We start from the raw sequence: 22,123 nt of genomic DNA, 5'->3' as shown, positions 1-22,123 counted from the left end.
ATTGTGGCCCCACCCTACCCCAGGGGGTCATGATTTTCACAAATTAGAATCTACACTACCTGAGTATGCTTCCACACAAGTTTCAGCTTTCCTGGTCTTATGGTTCATGAAAAGAAGATTTTTAAAGATTTACTCTATATATTCCTATGTAAAACTTCGACCCCCCCCCCCCCATTGTGGCCCCATCCTACCCCCGGGGGTCATGATTTTCACAAATTAGAATCTACACTACCTGAGGATGCTTCCACACAAGTTTCAGCTTTCCTGGTCTTATGGTTCATGAGAAGAAGATTTTTGAAAATTTCTCGAAAATTCCCAATTATCTCCCTTTGCAAAAGGGCGTGATCCTTAATTTTCACAAATTTAAATCCCCTTAGGCTAAGGATGCTTTGTGCCAAGTTTGGTTGAAATTGGCCCAGTGGTTCTTGAGAAGATGTTGAAAATGTGAAAAGTTTACAGACAAACGGACGGACAGACGGACAGACGGACGGACAGACAGACAGACAGACGGACGACAGACAAAATGTGATCAGAATAGCTCACTTGAGCTTTCAGCTCAGGTGAGCTAAAAAGGCGACAGACGGATATATTACGTCTACAAATCAAGATGAATAACTGTGTTTCATTTTTCTAAAATGTTTATTTCTACAGCTGAGTTTTGCATTAACAATCCAAGTAGAAATGCATAAATAAGGGTCAGTACAGCATAATGATACTTATTTGTTTATCTATGAAGTCAACAATCAAATACTGGAATATTGTCCATTGCTTATTTGGTAAAACACTATTTATAAATCTAGAAAAACACACAGGCTTTTGGTAAGTTTTCTCTCTAATCTGTAATAATATACATACAAAGGCGAACCTATGCGTTGCTTGAAACATAATTTTTCTTGCTTTCTTATAGAACTGATTTTAGCATGGATATTTAAACTTCGTATATCTAAATTTTAAAATTGCAATTCGCATCATATAGAAAAGCATTGCAAGATTATCTTGCTTGATTTCCCTTTTTTATCTTTTTAAACTCTACTTATTATATCAAACTTTCCAACATGCGAATTATTTCTCGATGGACTGGTAGAATTTGTTTATGCCTATCTTACGGAGTTCATTGATTTGTTAAACACAGGAATAGAAGTATTCGCAAAATACAAACAGACATACGGATGAACACAGGGTAAATCAGTGTGTCATTTAGTTACAAAACATATGTTTCATTTAGCGCAACTATATTACACTTAATAATGAGAGTTACATGGCTACACATGAAAAATTACAATATACAGTGATTCACAAAATACTTTGTCAATGCCGAAAAGCAAATGACAATAACGTTACATATCAAGCACTATGCTTTATATACTGAACTCATATCTATTGTTACAACAAATCACTACTTGGGTGACTTTCACCAGCCACGAAAAGTTTTTAAACACTTTTTCTTCGAAAAACCAAATCCCTTTGTTTTAACTGGGAAAGAATAAAATAAATAATATCTTCTTTTTTCCTTTAAAAGATTTGTAATTCAATGGGACTTTTCAGAAGTCCGTACTAGGCACGTCATCCGGAGGCTGAATTTGTGTCGGAACCGCGTGACTTCTGGTGATGATCGTTATCCTGGGCTGGGCCTGAATCTGTTGTTGTTGAAAGGATGGTGAAGAAGTGCTCTGCGATGGAGCCGCTAAGGAGTGTGAACAAAAAAAAAAGCAAACTGCGTTATCATGTAAGTACATCAGAGTGAAATTGTTGTCAATAGATATAGTCGTCTGCTACATGTATTTTGTGGTTACTTCACAGTTTAGAATTTACACGAACCAAGGGGTCACATCGCTCGAGTAACATCTAATTAAAGCAGCGAATTCTAGTTAAAGTAGATTTAAAAAATTATCGATACTCGATATCGATTTAGTCTTACATGTACTTCAACTTAAAATAACTTTACTTCTTACTGTTTGCTTCATTAGAACTAGATTTAGCCCGTGCCTATATGGGTTAAACGAGTTAAATGAAAAGAATTTGAAAAAGTAAATAAAAGTTTTGCCACAGCCATACTCTTTCTTACCACCCATTAAATGGAATTTTTCATAAGAGTTTATGGGCAAAGAGCATGGCTTGGGTTGGATGGTCTTCACACCCACCCCATCCCCGGAAATTCTTTTCATATGCTTTAAAATAGTAATGTTGTGTGTTTATTGAAAATTCCTTTATCGCTTTCCGTCACATTTCAAGACACATTTTTTAAAACTATAATGTGTTCCAAACACTTTTCAATGGCCTGGTGTAACTACGCCGCGGTATTACTTCAGTAACTTCGCCGCTATCGGTATTACTTCAGTAACTTCGCCGCTATCGGTATTACTTCAGAAAAGGACTTGGGTGTGAAGAGATTGATTTCATGTTTGAATGTTCATCTTACTCTTTTCACATTTTTTATTAAATAAAAAATCCATTCCATCCATTCGCAAATCCAAAGTTTATGCTTACGAATTAAAAAATTGCTGTATAAAAAATGACGTTTTCTCTAAAGAGTGAGGGCGCCTTCTATGTTCACTTAACAAAAGCGTCTGTTGCGATAAGAGGAAGATTCCTCTTCTCGATGCTATGTTTTATTCAAGCTGCATGATATAAATCGACTGCGAACAAAACAAACTTTAGAAATATCAGTGAAAATGTTCGCATGTTAATTTTTGATTTGGCAAATTATTTTAACTTTTAAATATAGCGATGTCTAAGTCGTAATACAATCATAGCCGCCTCGACATCGGGGGCGAATCTTGATATGAGGCGAAATAACGCGGTACCTCTTTATGTCGTTTGTTTTGTTAACAAAGTTTGTTCATCATTTTTTTTCTTCATAAAATATGGCTGAATTGACAGGGAAAACTACTGCAATATCTTTTATTATGCACATACTTAGCGTAACCATCAATTAAAAGCGCTCACAAAAATTGATATAAAATCGGACCAAACTGAAGACAACATTTTTGCATCTAGAGATGATAACAGAGGGGTCAAACAACGAAATGAAACCATTTGGTTTAAAAAAATTAACATTCAAGAGAGAGAGATTGAGAGATTACAGTACCCTATTCTAATTCTAGACCTCTCATTTCAATATTAGTTACACCCACCATGAATATTTATGAATCTTATTTTCAATCAAAGGCAGACAAGTCTAAATTCCAGATATTTGCAGAGCAGTAAGGGTAAGAGAAAACAACGAATCCTTTTATCGCAACGCAGTTTTAAACCATTATGACTTTTAATTTCTATTGGAAATTGACCGAACTCTGTAACAAGTGACGAAGTGAAATTTAGCAGGGAATAAACGTAACATTAGTGACCGAAAAAGGTGTCATGTTGTAAATTTTGATTTTACCGGGTGGCAGTAAATAAAAAATTTACAACATGACAACTGGTTATTTCAAAATTTACAACATGACAAAGGACCCAAAAATACGGCTTTTAGTGCAGTCATCCCTTTTGAAGTGCGGTGCGGATAAGAAACCGTTGATAAGCGAAGAAGAAATACTATTTGCAGTGGCGTAGTCTCACACCTGAAAAATTACGCCTTGAGCTGTGATGAAAAGCTGTCGAAAAAGGAGAAAATATCCACTGTCTTACCACTGCCACTACTTTGAAAAAGTATATAGAAAACAGGTATTCATTTTGCTGATGGGAATGGGGTTGAGATTGAGAATAATCAATTTTAATTACAGGTAAGCTGTAGTCTCAGTGTAGTCCTACAGAGGCAAGTATTATGGACCTACCTGTAAAGACAATTAATTGTATTTTTATATGCAAAACTTATTTTAGAAGGTTTAAAAAAACTTGATAACCATATAGGATTTTAAATTGAAGCTTGAATATTTACATGTGTTTGATGCAGAATAACTTATTATGCATTAATCATTGTTTATTTTTAATGAAAAAAGGGTTTTAACTCGATAAAAATATTTAAATAAAACAATTTTCAAATTGATTATATGACAATTGAAAAATACTATAGTTTAGCTTATCATTAATCTGTGGTATTTTCTTGTTTTTTGATTATGGCAGTAAAGACAAATGTTTAACTCAATCTCAATTTTCTTTAAAATGGGGGGGGGGGGGGGGGGGTAATATCGATAGATACTTGGGAATTCTTTTTAAAACTTAAATGTTAAATTACGGTAGAATTACTATTTATTAATCATTATTCCTTTTAAATGACAATTCAATTTATAAATTGTCACTTTCAGATAATTTAAACATATTCTATACTGTCGTTTTATAGGCATCTTATTAATAAACTTCTGATTTTGAGACCGTTTATTACAAAAATTTACAGCTAACATTGTATACATGAATCTTAAATGCAAAATATAAAAAAAAATTCTCGCTTTTTCTTATTTTCAAGAAAAATCACTAGCACCTATAGATGCCCCATTTCCAACGGACTGAATATGTATCCCCCCCCCTTTAAACTTAGCAATTCTTATCATACCAATTAAACTCTCATATTTTACATGCATGATTAATCATATTCTGAAACATACTCAGGCCAATTGTTGAATTATCAATTTCCCAATGTAATATCAATCATAATTACACATACTGGAAAATAATCCGATTATATTTTTTTACAGATTTCTTTGGAGCTACATGTACATTGTAAAACCAATTCTTGTTCTTCAAAAACATTTGGATTTGATTTTGTTTCTGATTTAAGAATTGAAATTTTCAGCAAAACTGTAAATAAATATTTCAAACAGTTTTATCCAGCCATTGCCCACTCAATTGGATTAACAAAAGTTTTCCTTGTTTGGCGTTTTGCTTTTTTAACGACCTGCACATTTCACATTGTGTCCTAACGGTATGCTTTCCTTAACAAAAACGACTTTCTTGTTTAATGCAAAATCTATTGAATATACGAGGGCTGTCCCAAAATAGCTTAGACACAAGGCGTTCTTCACTTAATCGAAGACGCAAAATGATGAAACTTGTGCCACAAAGGGTAAAAAAAATTCTTTAAATTATGTTTTGAAATCAAATATTGTTTGAGATTAAATTAGGGGTATGAAAGCATGCTAGATCACAAATTCGTCATGCGGCGCAATGTCAAAAACGAACTATTGAGATGAAAAATGCAAGGTAAAGTACCTTCGAATGAAAAAAAATAAAATAAGATATAATTATATTCAAATTTGTTAAAAGTTCTTTGTTTACCCAGAAAATGTTTTGGCTATAACAAAACTTTTAAAGATTTTATAGCGCATTTTGTGATAATTTGAAGTGTTAACTTATAACAAAATGACGACATCAGCGTTTAGGGCGGCACAGCGGTAAGTGATAAAACTTTGTAAAGACCTTGAAGCACATCCTAAGCGGCGAATGAAGTAAATAAAATTCACAAAATCGCTTAGAAATGCGTTTTGTGAAAAAGTAGCAGCATTGAAAATACTCGGACTAGTATGATGACAATAAGTGAAAAAAGAAACTCCGGCCGATAGAAATTAATGGACGTCAAAATGCTGAATGACACATTTCGGTAAGACATACATTAGACAACAAGTAACACAGGACAAGTTTGGAGTCGACAGATCATTTGTACTCAGAAAATATTTTCTAAGTAAAAATATAAATGTATATTTAATGTGCCTCAGTGTACATGTTCAAAGAACATTTGTGCCGCCTGGCAAAACTTGTTTGAATTGTTCAGTATTGTTTGCCAAAGGGCCATTTAGGAGAACATAGAAGTCTCTAATGAAATTGCAGTGAACAGATTTTAAGTTATGTGATCTGTCTACGCTTTTTTGAGACAACCCATTGTAAAACTCAGACAAAACAAGGAGGTTGTTGACATGCTTGTTTTGCAAGATTCGGTGTTAAGTGTGATACCGGTTTCATTTGTGTCGCCATTTCCCACAGACATCTGTAGCATGCGGAAGGAGCGTGACGGGATCGCACCTCCGGTGTATCTTTTGTCAATCAGTTCCTCTCCACTTAAATTATCGGGTAATCCATCATCCGTGTCCTCTAGGTCGTCACTCTCGGGCGGGGCTCCCTTTTTGGTAACGAGGGGATCTGTTATTTAGGGAATCACGGAAGGTGTTAAAGGAAACGTGTTAACAGTCACGGTATGTAAGTGCAAAAATACGGGGTAGTACATCAAACAAATGGTTGTTGAAAATCAATACCAATTTATTAGTTGAAGGATTTCTGGCATTTTTGTTTCTCCCTATACTTCCCATATTATCAGATGTAAGATATCCAGCTCAAAAATCAATCAAATCTAGCAGTTTTCCAAACTATTTTGATATAGTATTTGGACAGCTGTACAATTGTTTAAAGATTAACTTAGATTAAGTTTCAGGATTACCTATAAATTTAAACTGGATTTTTTTAGAACACTTTTTTTATACTTTACATAACAATATGACATATACATTTCTTTGCCTCTTGACATATAATTTATAAGTGGAATTTAACTGATCGACCTTGAACCTACCATATTCCTGTGCCTCGTCGGCAAACCTCTGTAAAACTCTGAAAGACGGCGAGGGGATGTGTTTGCCGGTATAACGAATTGATGTTTGTTCGTAGTTTCCTACCCGTTCATTCTCATCTAAAAAAGATAACATTCTTAATATTAATATACACGTATAATATTCATCTGTACGCGACCTACGATGTGAATTTGACATTTGACTTTTTTCTACATTGCTACGATCGATTTTCATCATTCCTGTCGACCAATGAAATTTGCGTTTCTCACTATCAACGGCGATGACTTTCACCCACCGTTAACAAAAAAAACAAAGGTTATGAGATTTTTAAAATGGTTTTGAAATGTTAAAATATGTCTTCAATTGCTGTTTCTCCCGCGCTCATGCGCGGCAAGAGTCAAAACCATGCCTTGTTAAAAAATGCAAGTATTTGTAATATTGTGAATTTTATATTCATGAAACGTATCTGTTCTCAAGTCAATATCAAAAATCTAATTCGAGGAGATACGCCTTATGTTATTCAATTATTCAATAAATACTGGAAAAAAATCAGTATAACTCCTTCTAAGCAAAGATAAGCAGACAACAAAAAACATGCAACTTTTAAAGAGATTAACTAACAAAATGGTCTCTGATCACATTCAGTTTTAGCTTACCAAAGCTAAAAGCTCAAGTGAGCTTTTCTGATCACGTTTTGTCCGGCGTCTGACTGTCCGTCTGTAAACTTTTTACATTTTCGACTTCTTCTCCAGAACTACTTTAACCAAACTTTGCATAAAGATTATTGCGTGAAGGGAGTTCAATTTTGCGAAAAAGAAGGACCATGCTCCCTTTCAATTGAAGATAATTGAGCATTAATCAAAATTTGCAGGTATTTTTCAATCAAAGTACTGAAGACCTGACGGGAGTTGATTTTGTCGATGTTTATTTATTTTAAAATCAAAAATATGTTATTTTGCATGACAAGTACATGTAGTTTCTAATTTGTATTTGAATTACGCACATTTTTATAATATGAATTTTTGGACTTTTTCGACAAGAATGTCGAGAAACCCCATATGAATCATGTTAAATAATATTTAAAGATAAAATCAATTCAATCAAACTATGTATCAGTAATAGAAATATTTCTCGAAAATTGTATGGATCCAAGCAATATTAAACTCTAGTCTCTTTCAACCAAATGCTCGGCTGACACCTTAAATCTCCGACAAGCAAGAGAGACTCTCTGCTTGTCGGAGAAAAATATTGTTCAAAGAAAATTATTAAGAAATTTTTTTAAAGAGGCTACATTTATATATGGGCATAAAATGGCCCCCTTTATTTTATTTTATTTTTTAATATTTCCAGTATTGAAGATATGCACCTTTTATAAAACAGGTAAAAGCATGTCTGTAATCGGTCGGGGTATGTTTAGACCACGATAAGTGTAAAGAGAGGGGGGATAGTTTTAATCAGAGTCTGCATATCAAATCAAAATGTAATTATTTAAAGAACTTTCAAACATATAATTACTATATGAATCACATGCTTCTAAGGCGTTTTCGTGTTTACCTTGATTTTCTTGCTTGCTTTGCGGAAAATCTGAAGAGTTTTGTGAATCGTTGATAGATATCTGATTCAATTTCATAAAGGCTTTAGATGGTATGTCTGTTTTCTTGTTTAATCCAGAAAATCTCATCTCATCATCTATTGAATTGTGACGTAGCAATGGATCCCTCGGTTGCTTTGGTTTGCGACCTGACAATATGCAAATATTAAGCTTTCAGTAAGTCAACAAAGACACTTAGAGCCATTAGTTTTCTTAAGACTGAAAAATCCCACGTTTGTAACGTAGACTGTCTATCTTAAGATTTGCAAACGTAATAGCTTGACCAAATAAGATAAGTGTTGCTCTCTGACGTGATTGTGTTCCAATTAAGCAGACATCTATTACGATATTGATAACCGATGATGCTGAGCAAATTAGAGTTTAGATTATTTTAATCACCCTTAGACTTAAAGAAGTAAACATATAGACATGCAAAACCAGATATCTATATTGTTTGATTTTATATTTGCATATCCAACAATATAAAATGGTTTGAATATTTGCGAGGCTTGCCGAGTGAATATAAACATTATTTGATGAAGCAAATATAAAATCATTCAATTATATATGTTTTATTTATCTCATACGGTTTGACTTATTTAAAGCTTTTTGGGACAGTCCCTAAGAGAGATAGGAATTTGGGTTTTTGTTTTAACCTAATCGATGATGAAAATAAAATACTACGTGATTATTGTGACATTGAGCAATAAATTTCATTACGCATTCTCGGAAATTAATATTGCTTATGTCATGACTTTTTTCCTTTGAGCTAAATCACTTAAATGGAAATTTTGAAGACTTTAACAGTCTAGTTAATAATATATGTACCTCTGTGCATATTTCCTATGTAAAATTACAAAGAATACATGCACGGATCCCAAAAAAAAAATTCCGAGAGACATTTGAGTTGTCCGAGGGGAGGGGGATTTTACCATGTAATTAATATTTTCCAGGTTAGTGGATCCGAGCCCCCCACCCCACGATCCGCACATGAAATAAGGATGCTCTATGTATACTATATAATCATGAAATACTCTCCGTATATCTGCCAATGGTGAGTATTCACTACATTTTAAAACTCGGAACATCTCAGCTGTAATCCCTAAGTTAAATTCAAAGTCTGATAACTCTAATTTGTCAACCATCAAGAAAATCTGCATTGCCGACAAATGAAGTTTTCTTCGGTATAATAAAATATCTATTTACTAACTACTAACAAGTTTATTGTCCACCGTCTTGGGAGATAATAAAATTGCTATCGTCCTCAGAGCCAAGAAATAGGTATACATTGTTGACATGAATGCTCGTTAGTTTGAATTGATTCGAATAAGAAATGTTTCATAAAATCAATAACAAAGCGAAATATGGATTCGAAATTAAAAATATGAAACAGAGATGCTTACCGGTTGTGAAATAAGTCTTATGAAGCATTCTTTTGGGTAAGTTTTGGGTAGAGACACTACCTACCGGATTGCGTTCTGTTTTGGGTCGTTCTTGATAGCTTGAGTGATTTGCAGTTTGTATATAAATACAGCTATATCTGTACATATCAATGTCTTCATTTTGTAAATGTAAATACTCACCAAAACGTATCTAAAATCAATTTTTAGAAATAGTGTTGGAATACATAGGTAAATCTTAGAAATCTGTTGTTGAAGATAAAACTATTACGTTCTGGCCGGAAGTATTTGATAAAGCATCCCCCTTTAATAGAGCAAAGGTTTATCAAGGATAGTATACAACATACGTATGAGATAAATATACATGCAAACTACTCACACATTTCATACATTTAGGTACATGAGAGATATATCGGTATTTTTTATTTATTTAATAAAACAATAATGTTCAGATATTTGAAGAACGAGTTATGCATCATGTGCCTCACATGCAAAAACAAAAATAATGCAAAAAATTCGGATGAACAAATAATAAGAAATAGATCAACACCTTAGAAGGGAGCATACAACAGTGTAGTGTGGCAATACTTTTTAATACAGTAGTCAGCTTTGTATGATAGCTCAAACACTTTACAAAAGGTTATGTTCAGCTATCAATCACCGAGGATATATATTGGAAAAGAATTTTTTTAGATCCAATCTGTTCAAGCTTCATCTTCTACAGGATTAATTCAGACGCACGAATCAATAAATTGTAAATGAGGATCCGATGAATTCCTTGGATGGTAATTTGGGGACTGACCCTTAGAATACGTTCAACCATTGGCAAAACAAAGCTCCACAATTCGTTGATCAAAGTTATATTTAAAGAATTGTTTATCCTTAAAAATTTAAACAACTTAACATTTAACAACTTATTCCCTAAACATGGTGGAATATACAAACATCGTGAATTGAAATCAGAACCTCTAGTTTGATGTAGGTTCAGGATTAGATGAGCTGACTTTACATTTTATATCCTTGTAAAGCATGCACGTAGCATCGTTTTTGAAAGTAGCGCGAGAGGGCAGACTCATCAAATAAAAAAAATTCAACAAACAAAATAAATTAAAAAAAACTTCCTAAATTTACAAAAAATATCCTAATCCGTGGAATGCCGGGGAGGGGGGGGGGGGTGCGTAGTTTACTTGTGACTCTTTAATTTCACTGTTTATTTCCTTATTTTCACTTCAATTTTTTACATGCTACCAAAAAAGTGGGACCAACTCCATGATACTAAAGTAATTCAATTTTTTCTGTAAATTTAAGAAAAAAATTTGCTGCGAAAAATGTGGGGGGAGGGGGTAGCCCCCACCCCTGATTCCAACGTGCCTGTGAAGAACTGAAGTCGTTATGTAAACTGAGTACCTTGTCCTGTCAACCTGTCTTGATAGCTTTAACATATGGATTCCGAAGATGACTAACCAAAACGTATACTAGAATCCTGTGCTAAAGTAATTAAAAGGAGTGGCATTCTGGCGATCTTGATAGGGTGGGAATCAAACAGAAATATATTCAGACCACGAAAAAGGAAAAAAAAAGAGAGCGATTAAAATATAAAACAGAATGCAAGAAAGCCTGGGCATCGGGATCATCCATGAATATCGGATTAGCAAAAAGGATATCCACTGTATGCCTACTATCTATATCTTCCATGACAATTTCGTCATCATCCAAGTCGTCTGTCTCGGTCAACCATTGTAAGACACGAAATGACAAGCCTGTTTTTTTCGATTTAAGAAACCTTGGATGTTCAACATCAGCTGACGGTGACGCCACTTCCGGACTAAAATCCTGGCCGTTAGAGGATTTCAATGGCATCTGTATAGCCGGCTTACCTTGACCGTCAGCTTCTTGCACCATTTTGTAAACTTCTGATTGCTGGATATCTTGCTGGGGTTTCTCTGGGTATCTGGAAAAAAGACTTCTGTGCACTTATGTTGTAATGGCAGATATTAAAGATGTTAAAGAATGGGTTTTTGGTCCATTTGGAAAATGTTTTAACATCAAATGCGAATCCAAATATAATAATTGTATATTGCATCATGCCCTTATTATAGATATATGGAATGTGCATGAACTACGTACATGCATTAAGGTTTCCATCTATAACTATCTTATTTCATATCTAATAGATTGCAAGTTTGATTACTAAAATATTAGTGTGATTTTAAGGGGTTTATTTAATAATAAAGATTCATCTTTAAAATTAAAAAAAAAATTGAATATTAACAAATTTATCTCATTTTGAAGTTAACATTAAAGTCTATGGGAAAAAAAAGCTTTTTTAAATATATCTTTACAATACAAATTATTTTCACAGAAATCTCTCGGTAAAAAGTTGCAAAAGCTTTAATTTTCCTTGACAATGCTAAAAATCATTATTTAATGTACATATTCTTAATAACTGATTTTTTTTTTGGCAAGGGGCAGACAATTACACTGGTGAATATTGTATTTACCAGTGTAATTGTCTGCCCTTTGCAAAATTTAAAAAAATTCTCCCTGCAAACGCATTGTTCTAGAAATAAGAAGAATGTTAAATAGAGGGTAACTCTTAAATCGCCGTTAACATAAACGCTACCAATTGTAAAAAAATAAGATATTGAAGCGGGTAAGATTCACAATATTGGAGTTTTATCTCCGCCCCAGCCGGGGTTTGAGCGCGAGACCTACGCGCGGAATCAATTCTTCTAGCAGTGTGCCGCTTGGGCAGTCGCAGGCAAGCCAATAATTCGCTTTAAGGTAGAATGCTACACCAAAATTTTATTCTATGGATCATTAATATTCAAAGAAGGATATATATTTTGTGTCGTCGCTTTAAAGCCAATCACTCTTTGCAATGGATATGAATAATAGTGCGTAAATATCGACGATATCAACGCACTTTGAAAAAAAAATTGTCGATTTATTGAACTTTCAGATAAAATTGGTATATGGTAAAATTTATTCCTGTTATAACGTCTGAGTCATACACAAATACGTCCATCCACCCCACCCCATCCCCCCCCCCCACCCCCCCCCCCACACACACACACACACATATATATATATATATATATATATATATATATATATATATATATATATATATATATACTAGACTTTGACATAACCAAGCTTTCAGCCTACAATAATGCTATCAATTTCACTACACTCTGCTTAGTTAGAACAATCTAACTGTGTCTCGGAACAGGCCTTCACAACTGTAAAAATGCCTCCCTGATCACATATGTAGCAAAGAATAACAGAATCCCTCCGAAACGATTTTGGAAAAAAATTAATGAAGCTGCATTGAAAATAGCAGTTAAATTATTCATAACAAACAATTTTGAGGCTGTAACTTTAATTCATATAAATGAAGAATTAAACACTTTTTCACCAACGTTTTTACTCGCTTCGAATTTACACACCATGAACTCTCGGGATTTTTCACATTAAATGCACTGAGTTAGAGTTATCTCCCGTATTTCCTTTGATGAACAGAATAGATGACAACTTTTCATTGAAAATGTACACGTATTTGTAGTATCGTTTTTTACTTTTATGTGGTGTTAAATTGATTTAAACAATCATTGCTTTATAACCGGCGAAGTTGGGAAGGGGAATATTCAATTTTTTTTTGTTTTTCTTTTCAATGGCCGCGGCAGGTGCATCTATCCCCTTCAAAGAATTGTTCCATAAATCTATACATTTGTATCTAATCTCTAAAAAAAATTGGCAAACACAATTCAGGCCTCTGGGAGGAACTGAATCCAGTGGTAGGATTAATGTTCTATGTAGGAAGCTCATTCGGTATGGATAAGAAACGTTCTTGTCAATACCATCTGACGCTATTACATGTATATCCCTTGCTGAAAGAAAGGATCGCCGTATCCAATCATCGAAAGAAAACGAAATATCAATAAATATTTCACATATAAACATAGCTTTACATCTCAATGTTTAAAAAAATTGAGAATTTTTTATTTTCAAAGTGCGTTGATCAAAATATAACGCACTTTGAATTTTTTTTTCAAAGTGCGTAATTTTTTCAAAGTGCGTTGCCACAATGCATATCTATGCATGTGCGTTGTACAGTGTAGCTGAACTTATTAATGGAAGACTACAGTATAAAGAAATGGTTTTTACAGTAGTAAAATGGTGGGAAAAAATCTATACTGTGTATAAATAACTACGATATAAAGTGATAAATAAACCAAATAAAATGCTAATGATGCAATTCTACCCGTCAATTTCCAGCAATACATTTTATTGATCAAAGGTTAAATAATTTTGACGATGGGAAAATAGCCATATATGGTATAAAGGATGAAAAGGTGTCTTTTATTTTTATTTTCTATCATTAAGTGTTGAACGAGTGAAGCAGACCACAGGTGCTTGAGGACAGGACAGGGCCGACCCCCCCCCCCCCACACCACCACACACACACACACCGGGCCGAGTATTTAGACCCCGGGACTATTATACTTTATTTTTCTTTAAATTATTTTTTATGACATACATATAATCTAATGTATACAATAATTGTGCACAAAATTACTGAAGATTCTATATTGATGGGATATGATTTTTTTTTCAAAATGTTTATTTTATGTAATATTGTGCAATGAATGTATACATTAGATTATAAATATGTCATAAAAAGATAAAGTCTCCGGGTCTAGACACTAGTCTTGGGGATGGGCGAATGGAGGAGGGGGTGGTCAGTCCTGTCCTCCAGCACCTCTGAAGCAGGCATGCGATTTTCTTCATTTCCTTGTAAATTCTCATTCATTGAGTAAGTGCTTTAATTGTTGATACTAAAAGAGCATATCATGGACTACTTGTGGTACTTTCTAAAGATCAGAATGCTTCCCTCTCACCGAATCGTCTTGTTTGGCAGAGAGAAATTAGATCGCGAGAGCTGAGCCGCTGGCTCTGAACATCTTCTTTGGCGTGACCGAGCGCTGAAACCACATGATACGATAGCTGAAAAATTAGCTCACCCAGAGAATAGCTTTTTTGCATTTAGATAAAGAAATTTTACTTTATCAGACAGGATAATTGCATTATGATACATATCGTAATGTTCATATAATCTTGAAAAAGAGCTCACCCAGAAATCCCAGTAAGAGCGCCACCACTTTGAGTTCGTAAGGCATCCTCGGCATTGTTGTGAGAGTACATTTGTATAGGGGAATTATATTGCGCATGTCTGTAGGCTCCGGGTGACCTCTGCTGGTGTTGATGGTTCGGTTGATTATTAGAGTATTGCAGGGCCGGCACCGGAGCCTGCTGATACTGGGGCTGGAACTGCTGGGAGCGGACTGGGGGTGACGGCTGACTTTGGTAGTTGCACGGCTCCGAAGAATTTAAATCTGGACCGCGGTAAGATTTCGGCATCACAGGAGGTGGCGGTCGGCTTTTGTTGAAAAAGAAATATATGTGCGATTAATCTTTAAGTGAACTAATTGTAATGAGAACATGTAAAGCAATAATACTTGGTAAATTAAAGTGAAAAACATTTTAAGAAACGTTAACGCACTACATGTAGTATCTACACATATAGATTATTTCATGTAAATACGAATATGACAACAAAAAGGCATGTTAAATGTCTTCAAAGCCCCAAATATATAGAGATCTTTATATGCCATTGAATAAGTGGGTCAAGTTGACAAAGAAGCGTTGAATGACACAAACCACAAAATCATACAAGAGGCTCATGGGCCACATTGCTCACCTGAAAAATTAATTCTTGTACCATTCTATTTCGAAATGTTTAAATATGAAACTCTTTAAAAATATTGTAAATCTTTCATGTATTCATGTATTGGCAACACATTAAACGATGCATAAAATAGTAGCTTACTTTTTTGGACATCATATCCTAAGATCTAAGATGCTCAACTGACCAACCTTATTATCCTTGGCCTCAACGTATCAAAGATAACAATATTGTAAAAAGAACTATAAATAATGATAGAAATAAAGTGAAAGATGGTCACTGTGACTTTGATATGGGGATTAGATGATATGTAGATGCTTACACAGTAAATAACTTAACGTAGTATTTTATTTCTTGAGAAGAAAATGTTTAAACATTGCCGAACTTTGAACCCATCTTTGGACCCCAGTATTGGTATGGGGTTCACGGCTTTAGCAATCGTCAACATTGAGAATGCTTGCAAAATAATTCCTCACATTGTAGCATTGTAGTTCTTAAATAGGAGATTTAAAAACATGTTACCTATATATTTCTATGTTGAACTTTGAACTCATTTTAAGGACCCTAGTATTGGCCCCGGGAGTCACAATTTGGAATCTTCACAATCTGAGGGTGATTGCATAATAATCCAACAAATTGTAGTGTTGTAGTTTTTTAGAAGAAGTTTTAAAACATTTTCCCTACATTAATTCTAAAATGTTGAACTAGGTTATTGTTTTAACAATTTAGAATTTTCACTATATAAGGTTGTTTGCATAGTAATCTCATAAATTTGATGATTTTAAAACATTTTCTCTATATATTTCAATGTTAATCTCTGAATCCGTCCTAGGGCCCCAGTCTGAGGGTAACGGTTTGAACAATTTAGCATCTATACAAGTTTATCTTTCAAAAAGAATTAATAAATCTCACTAATTGTAGCAATGTAGTTTTTGAGAAGAAGATTTTTTAACATTTTCTTTATATATTTCTATGCTAAAACTTGACCCCCCCCCCCCGGGGGGGGCCCCAGTATTGTTTCGTGAGTCAGTATTTTAACAATTTACTTCATATACAAGCTTTGATGTAAATAAACTTTTCTGGTGCAATGGTTTTTGAGAATATTTTTAAAGACACAAACCCTCTTTTCACTGTTTCGTAAAAATCCCCCTTTTAAAAAGGGTTTCGCCCTTTATTTTAACAATTTAGAATTCCCTTCCAATTAGGACGCGTTGTACCAAGCTTGGTTAAATCTGGCCCAGTGGTTTCAGAGAATATGTCAAAAACGTGAAAAGTTTACAGACAGACGGACAGACTGACAGATGGACGGAGGACGGATAACAGGTGATCAGGAAAGCTCACTTGAACATTCGGTTTAGGTGAGCTAAGACGCAAAAGGTGCCTCTCTTTTTTAATAGATTAGATTCATTTTGTATAAAAGGCATATTATAATTCAATCTAATGGTTAGAGAAGAAGGTAATACATTTTATTAAAAGCTTAAAAACACGTGTAAATCCTAAGATGCACAGCATTGCAGATAATCTCATTTTTTCATTTTTCGTATTCAATGAAGATATTATTAAAAGACAGTTATTGTGCTTCATGTTTGTCTAATGTTTAATATGATTACTTGATAATATACAGTATTCTAATTATTTAACCAGAATTCCTCCCACCAAATAGTGTCAGAAACATCGCATGTATTTCTGCTATCTCAGATGCCTAGTTACACACGTACATGATGTTGGTAAGTTGCCATACTTTACACAGACAGCTATTTGAGAGTTTTCACATTGCAGCAATGAGTGAATTGGTGGGCGACTTGAAGTGTAATGTTTGTTTCATGAGGAACGCTTTTTAGCCAGCAAAGCTGCATGTTTTTCGGATAAATCACGAAACATTCTATAAATTCCTTCTACTAGTAATTCTTATTTTGGTTGGTTAGTTATTTACAAACATCATTATTCATGGTATAAATAAAAAAAAATACCTTTTCTTCTGTTTGAATTCTTTGAGGTCTATTCCTCCTGTAATATATGCAAATGGTTTTGGTGTTCCGCTTCCCTGAGTCTTTAACATCGTGTTCAACACTGCGTCGGGCATTTTATCCGAGAATTGTCCCTGGGGGACAGGGCTGCCGTCTCCTGGCGTCCGCTGTTCATCGCTGATTGTCTGCTTAAAATAATGTTTTGCATCTCAATGGAAAGCTACTTATTTGACACTAAACATATCATGAAGTGTGAAATTAATTTACACACACAATAAGTTCCTACATGAAAAAAGTGACCCGGGATGACCAAAATGGTATGGTATGACAACCCAAACTCTCTCCGTTTAATGCATACTAGTATGGTATCAGAAGTTGACATAACCTACCTGAACTGATTTCTTAGTCGCCTTCCACCCGGGCCCATACGATCCTGTGGGTCCTGGAGGAGGGGGAGGAGGAGGAGGAGGAGGCGGCGGTGGGGGTGCCATACAAGGGGGTGGTGCAAACTGATTATGTGATGTCATATTCTGCTCTTCTTTATCTTCCTTGTTAGAGTTAAAAAACACAGACTTCTCCAACTGACTTTTGGAGTTAATAGCTTTCGGAACGCCTTGGTTGTAATACGGTGTGACGTTTCCCTCTCGTTCGCGAACACTCGGAGAATCATTCGTAGGTGGTGAGCGGAAGCTTGATGTATCAAAACTATTCGATTTTACACTGGTTGAAGGCGAAATTGGTTGATCTTGGTCGTAAAATTCCTTGAAATAGCTAGAGCTTTGAAATTTTTCAAAGGGAGACAAAATATCCTCTATTGAATTTATTCCAGTAGAACTGTTGTGGCTTGGTTTTCTTACACGGTGATCAAAACTGTGCGACCTCACCGGCGGCTCTGGTTTTTCGCCATCTTGTTTTGGATGGTGGCCAAGTGGTGGTGATGAAATTGTTGACTCGTACTTAGGTAATGTTCCTGACGATGTCTGTCTCTGATATTGTATTACTGGTCTCTCCTCTACTCTTTTCTCATCATAAATCTGGTTTCTCTGAAATACGCGTGGTTGCGAATTACCTATCAAAAACATGGAGGAATCTGCACGTCCAAGGGTTGGGCTTTGTACATTTGATTCATATGATAAATGTCGAATTTCATTAGGTGATCGACTGTATTCACTAGAGGGGGATATCACATTTGATCTGACGCTAGATAAGTCGGATTGGTAATCGTTGTATTGTGGTTGTTCCCTAGATGTTTGTCTGACCAGCTGATGCGGGGGCCTAACGACATTCTCTTTTCCTGCAAAATGTGGCGATTCATAAATACGTTTTTGATCGCTGTGGCTTCCGTTGCTTCCATAAGAAGAATCTTGTCGATTATACAAAGGAGAAAATGGTCTATTCCGCTCAGAAAGACTTTTCTCGTATGATGGGGGAGAAATACCTGGTCCTGGACCATAAAATCCCCTAGATGGATGATTAGCAGGAAACCGAGCTCCCTGAAGCTGATTTCCAGTGGTCAGGTCTACTGCTGTGGGACTGTAAGATGTCTGGTAGCCACTACTGTCACTGCCGCCGCTTCGAAAATCTGCTGATGATGCTTGAACATTACTTGGACGGTAAGGCGACGGCTTTGGCATAGTGAAACACCCAGGATCAACAGAACTATTGCTGTCATGTTTTCTAGCTGAGTACGGATCATAAATATCCATGCTAGTTGAATGAATTCCACCAGATGTTACCTTTTGCCGCGGTAAAGACTGAAACTGACGTAGACTGTCATCGTCTGTCGAGTACTGACTACGAAGTGGACGTTGATACGAATGAAAACCGTCGTCAGAAGAAAATGTACGGTAAGCAGACGGGTTAATGGGGTGTGGGAATTTAAAACTATGAGATGAAGTAGGACTAACAGGACAACTAGCGGCCACTCTAGGAACCCTGTAATTAGAAAATTGGAAAATTTGTTCACTTACTGACGATGTGTGATAAAATGGACGAGGTCGACTGTTCATTGCTAAATCCATGGTGCATATCCACAGTGGAGATCGGTCAGCGGTAAACTGAGAGTCAATTAGTCGTTTTGTAAGTGTTAGCCTACATATGTTTGCTATCACTTAACTATTTAGAGCAACACGTGTTTTCAATAAGCATTGTCTGTGCTTGCTTGATTTGTGTTTTACACGCATGAATGGATGGAAATAAGAACAAAAGTATTTCTGAAATTCTATCTACCACAACCAAGTGCGGTTTATCTATCAGAACGTGTTTAAAACTGTTTTTGTTTATTATACATGTTGTAACATTAATTACTTGCCTAAAGATCTGGATTTTATTTAAAAACATTAACAAACCAAACATATGAAATATTCATTTGGCTCTCTGAAAAAATGTTTTTTGTAGGGAATATATAATGATATTTGAATAATCAAAAATTATATATTATGAAGAAGAAAACCGCCGTTAATCTCGCAACACGTGCCGTACGTAACCTTCCAGATAATAGTTACTGCTGGATGTCATTAAGAACATTTGTTACTAATTGAAAAAGTGGTTTATTCAGTAGAATAATGTACATGAAGGTTTGTGTTTCTGTGAATCAAACTGCGATGCACATAATGCATTTCTACATAGATTTGGTATATTCTATATTCAGAGATTTGGCATGTTTTATATTTATCATGATTCTTTATTTAAGAATTTAATTGAAAATATGTTTGGTGATCGCAACTTATCTTAAAACTTTATAGTGGAATTATATATACTGCGATTTCATTCATATTCAAGGGTATCAAATTTCGTGTATAAAGTGAAAATCACAGTTTCAAGGATATGTAAATTCGAGGCCAATGACCCCATCAATACAAAATGTTAATATAAATTGCATTTCAATGAACATTTAATTTCATGGATCAACTTAAAAACGAAATCCACGAAAATTGGTATTCAACAAATATTGATGAAACCACAGTATATATATTTTTTTCATTTTGGTATCTTGTTTCTACGAAACAAACTAGATTTATATACATGTATGTAGCTTCAAAATATTGCATTTTTTTATTGCAAACAAGATAACTTCTTGCATATATGAGACATTTTAGACCTACTTTTTAATAGTTAGTTGAAGCGTGTTGCCGGCATTCTTGATGTGATCTTGACCCTCAGAATGGTAGGCATTTGTTACGTTATGGTTCCCAATTTTGAGGATAAGATCCCCAGATGACAACGACCCGTCTGCCACACTTCCGGGTACCACCTGCATTAAAGAATTCTGATGATAATTTCGTAAATTAAAAATACCGGACCTACAACAATGCTTGTTGTTTCGTAAAACATCTACTACAGGTACAATTAGAATACCAAGCGCATTTTGTCGTTTAATTCCTTGATTATACATATCTTCTTGTGTTGTCACTTCTAATCAGCAAGATTTAGATTAGATTAGAAAGGTAATGGTAAACAAACATGTAACACCACTACTGGTCTGGTATTTTTTTCATAAGAAAAAAACATATGCTGTTAATGTAAAAAAAAATGAATTACAAAATCTCATTGCCTGAATTCAAATAAAATTGCAGTTGTTTTATATTTAAGCATTGATAACTTGTGTATTTGCTATTAATGAAGGTACTGATGTTTTGTGGCTTAATAGTATGAATTGAGAAAAAATATTTGAGAAATGTTCAAATTTTTGATTTACTTCAATGCGGGAGGAGTAAAACAAAGCGTGGAGCCGGTCCTCATTGTCATAGTTGGATATGTACAAATAGAACCAACATCCCCATAGTTTCACGTGATAAAAGTATCAGAGACCATATAACTGATTCATCATAGTTGTATTCTGTGGAAACAGATTACAAATGTAATGGTAGGTACTTTAATTGCATTATAAACCATTACATGTCCGTGCAGTGGTTTACATGACAGACATCAAGTAAAGAATCAGAAAAAAGCATATGTTCCAGACTTATAATTCAAAGCGAAATGAACCGCAGCATTACGTCATAGCATCAAATGAGATAAGAAAAAAAACCAAACGCCACATGCAGCAGGCCCCTAATCAGCTTGCGAACAGATCGCAGCAGGATCAACCGCCCCACCAGTTTTGTTTAATCTCAGACGATACAGAAATACCTTCGCTGTGAATCATATACATACCGTGCAATTTCAGATTGATTTTTCTGGATAGTTTTAATGGAAATTAACGTTTATTGCTTTTGCCGAAATATTTCTATTTTAGTTCCATTAAAAATACAATTCACCTTTAACAATGTATTTGTATTAAATTTGTTAAAAAAAAAAACTTTCAAATTTAAACATGAACTTATAGATTAATACTTAAATTTCATTTTACAGGTTTTAAATTGTTTTCCATGAGTGTACTATCAATGGTAAAGAGATGCCCCTATAGTAACATATGAAATATGGAATATACTCACTCTTTGTACTGCAAGGGGCTGACCAAACTCCCGTCCCCCTTGTAGGCGAAATCCCCAAGGGATATTTTCGTGAGGACGCTGAAGCCAAATTATTTCCATTCTTTTTATTCGCTCGTTCACTTGGCTCTCTGTAGATGTAAGTGAGCAGAAGAAGAAAATTTATCAGAGAAAGAACTCCAAAACATGATTCCACGTACGGACGGCAAAAATAGATAAGTGTGTTGCTATAGAAACGAATCCATCAATCAGTTTTAAGTTGATGACTATCTTGCAAAGTTTTATGAAGGAAAGAGAAATACAGAGTTTGATAAGATCCAGATTAAGTAGAAGTCAGTCGAATTTGATGTGAGTCAACTCTACAAAGTATAGCGAGGTTCACTGGCCTTTGTTTCATTGTTACCACGTGCCGATATTTGCTTTTTTGTCGACTTTTTATTTTTAAAACAAAGTAAAGTGAAGGACCTCTTGATAATACATGTATTTTTTAAA

At 34.7% G+C, this 22,123-nt stretch overlaps 1 protein-coding gene across 7 annotated transcripts; it reads right to left on the bottom strand.

Annotated features, from left to right (window-relative positions):
- Nucleotides 1-620: 620 nt before the first annotated feature.
- Nucleotides 621-21,918, bottom strand: LOC128165557 (zinc finger homeobox protein 4-like). Of its 7 annotated transcripts, none has more exons than XM_052830209.1 (11): nucleotides 21,635-21,880; nucleotides 20,303-20,451; nucleotides 17,588-19,133; nucleotides 17,202-17,386; nucleotides 14,620-14,925; nucleotides 14,387-14,470; nucleotides 11,162-11,433; nucleotides 8,046-8,231; nucleotides 6,494-6,610; nucleotides 5,884-6,069; nucleotides 621-1,684 (listed from the first exon to the last, which is right to left on the bottom strand). In XM_052830209.1, the coding sequence occupies exons 1-11, from the start codon at nucleotides 21,731-21,733 to the stop codon at nucleotides 1,542-1,544; spliced, it is 3,273 nt and encodes a 1,090-aa protein (XP_052686169.1). In that variant the 5' UTR covers nucleotides 21,734-21,880; the 3' UTR covers nucleotides 621-1,541. The 7 variants fall into 7 exon arrangements, with proteins under 7 accessions (XP_052686169.1, XP_052686170.1, XP_052686173.1 ...); XM_052830210.1 differs by having other exon boundaries at nucleotides 17,202-17,383; nucleotides 21,635-21,862; XM_052830213.1 differs by having other exon boundaries at nucleotides 11,360-11,433; nucleotides 21,635-21,860.
- Nucleotides 21,919-22,123: the final 205 nt, after the last annotated feature.

Source organism: Crassostrea angulata, chromosome 10, assembly GCF_025612915.1.
Source record: "Crassostrea angulata isolate pt1a10 chromosome 10, ASM2561291v2, whole genome shotgun sequence".
Lineage (NCBI taxonomy): Eukaryota > Metazoa > Mollusca > Bivalvia > Ostreida > Ostreidae > Magallana > Magallana angulata.
This window is presented reverse-complemented; position numbering and strand designations above follow the sequence as displayed.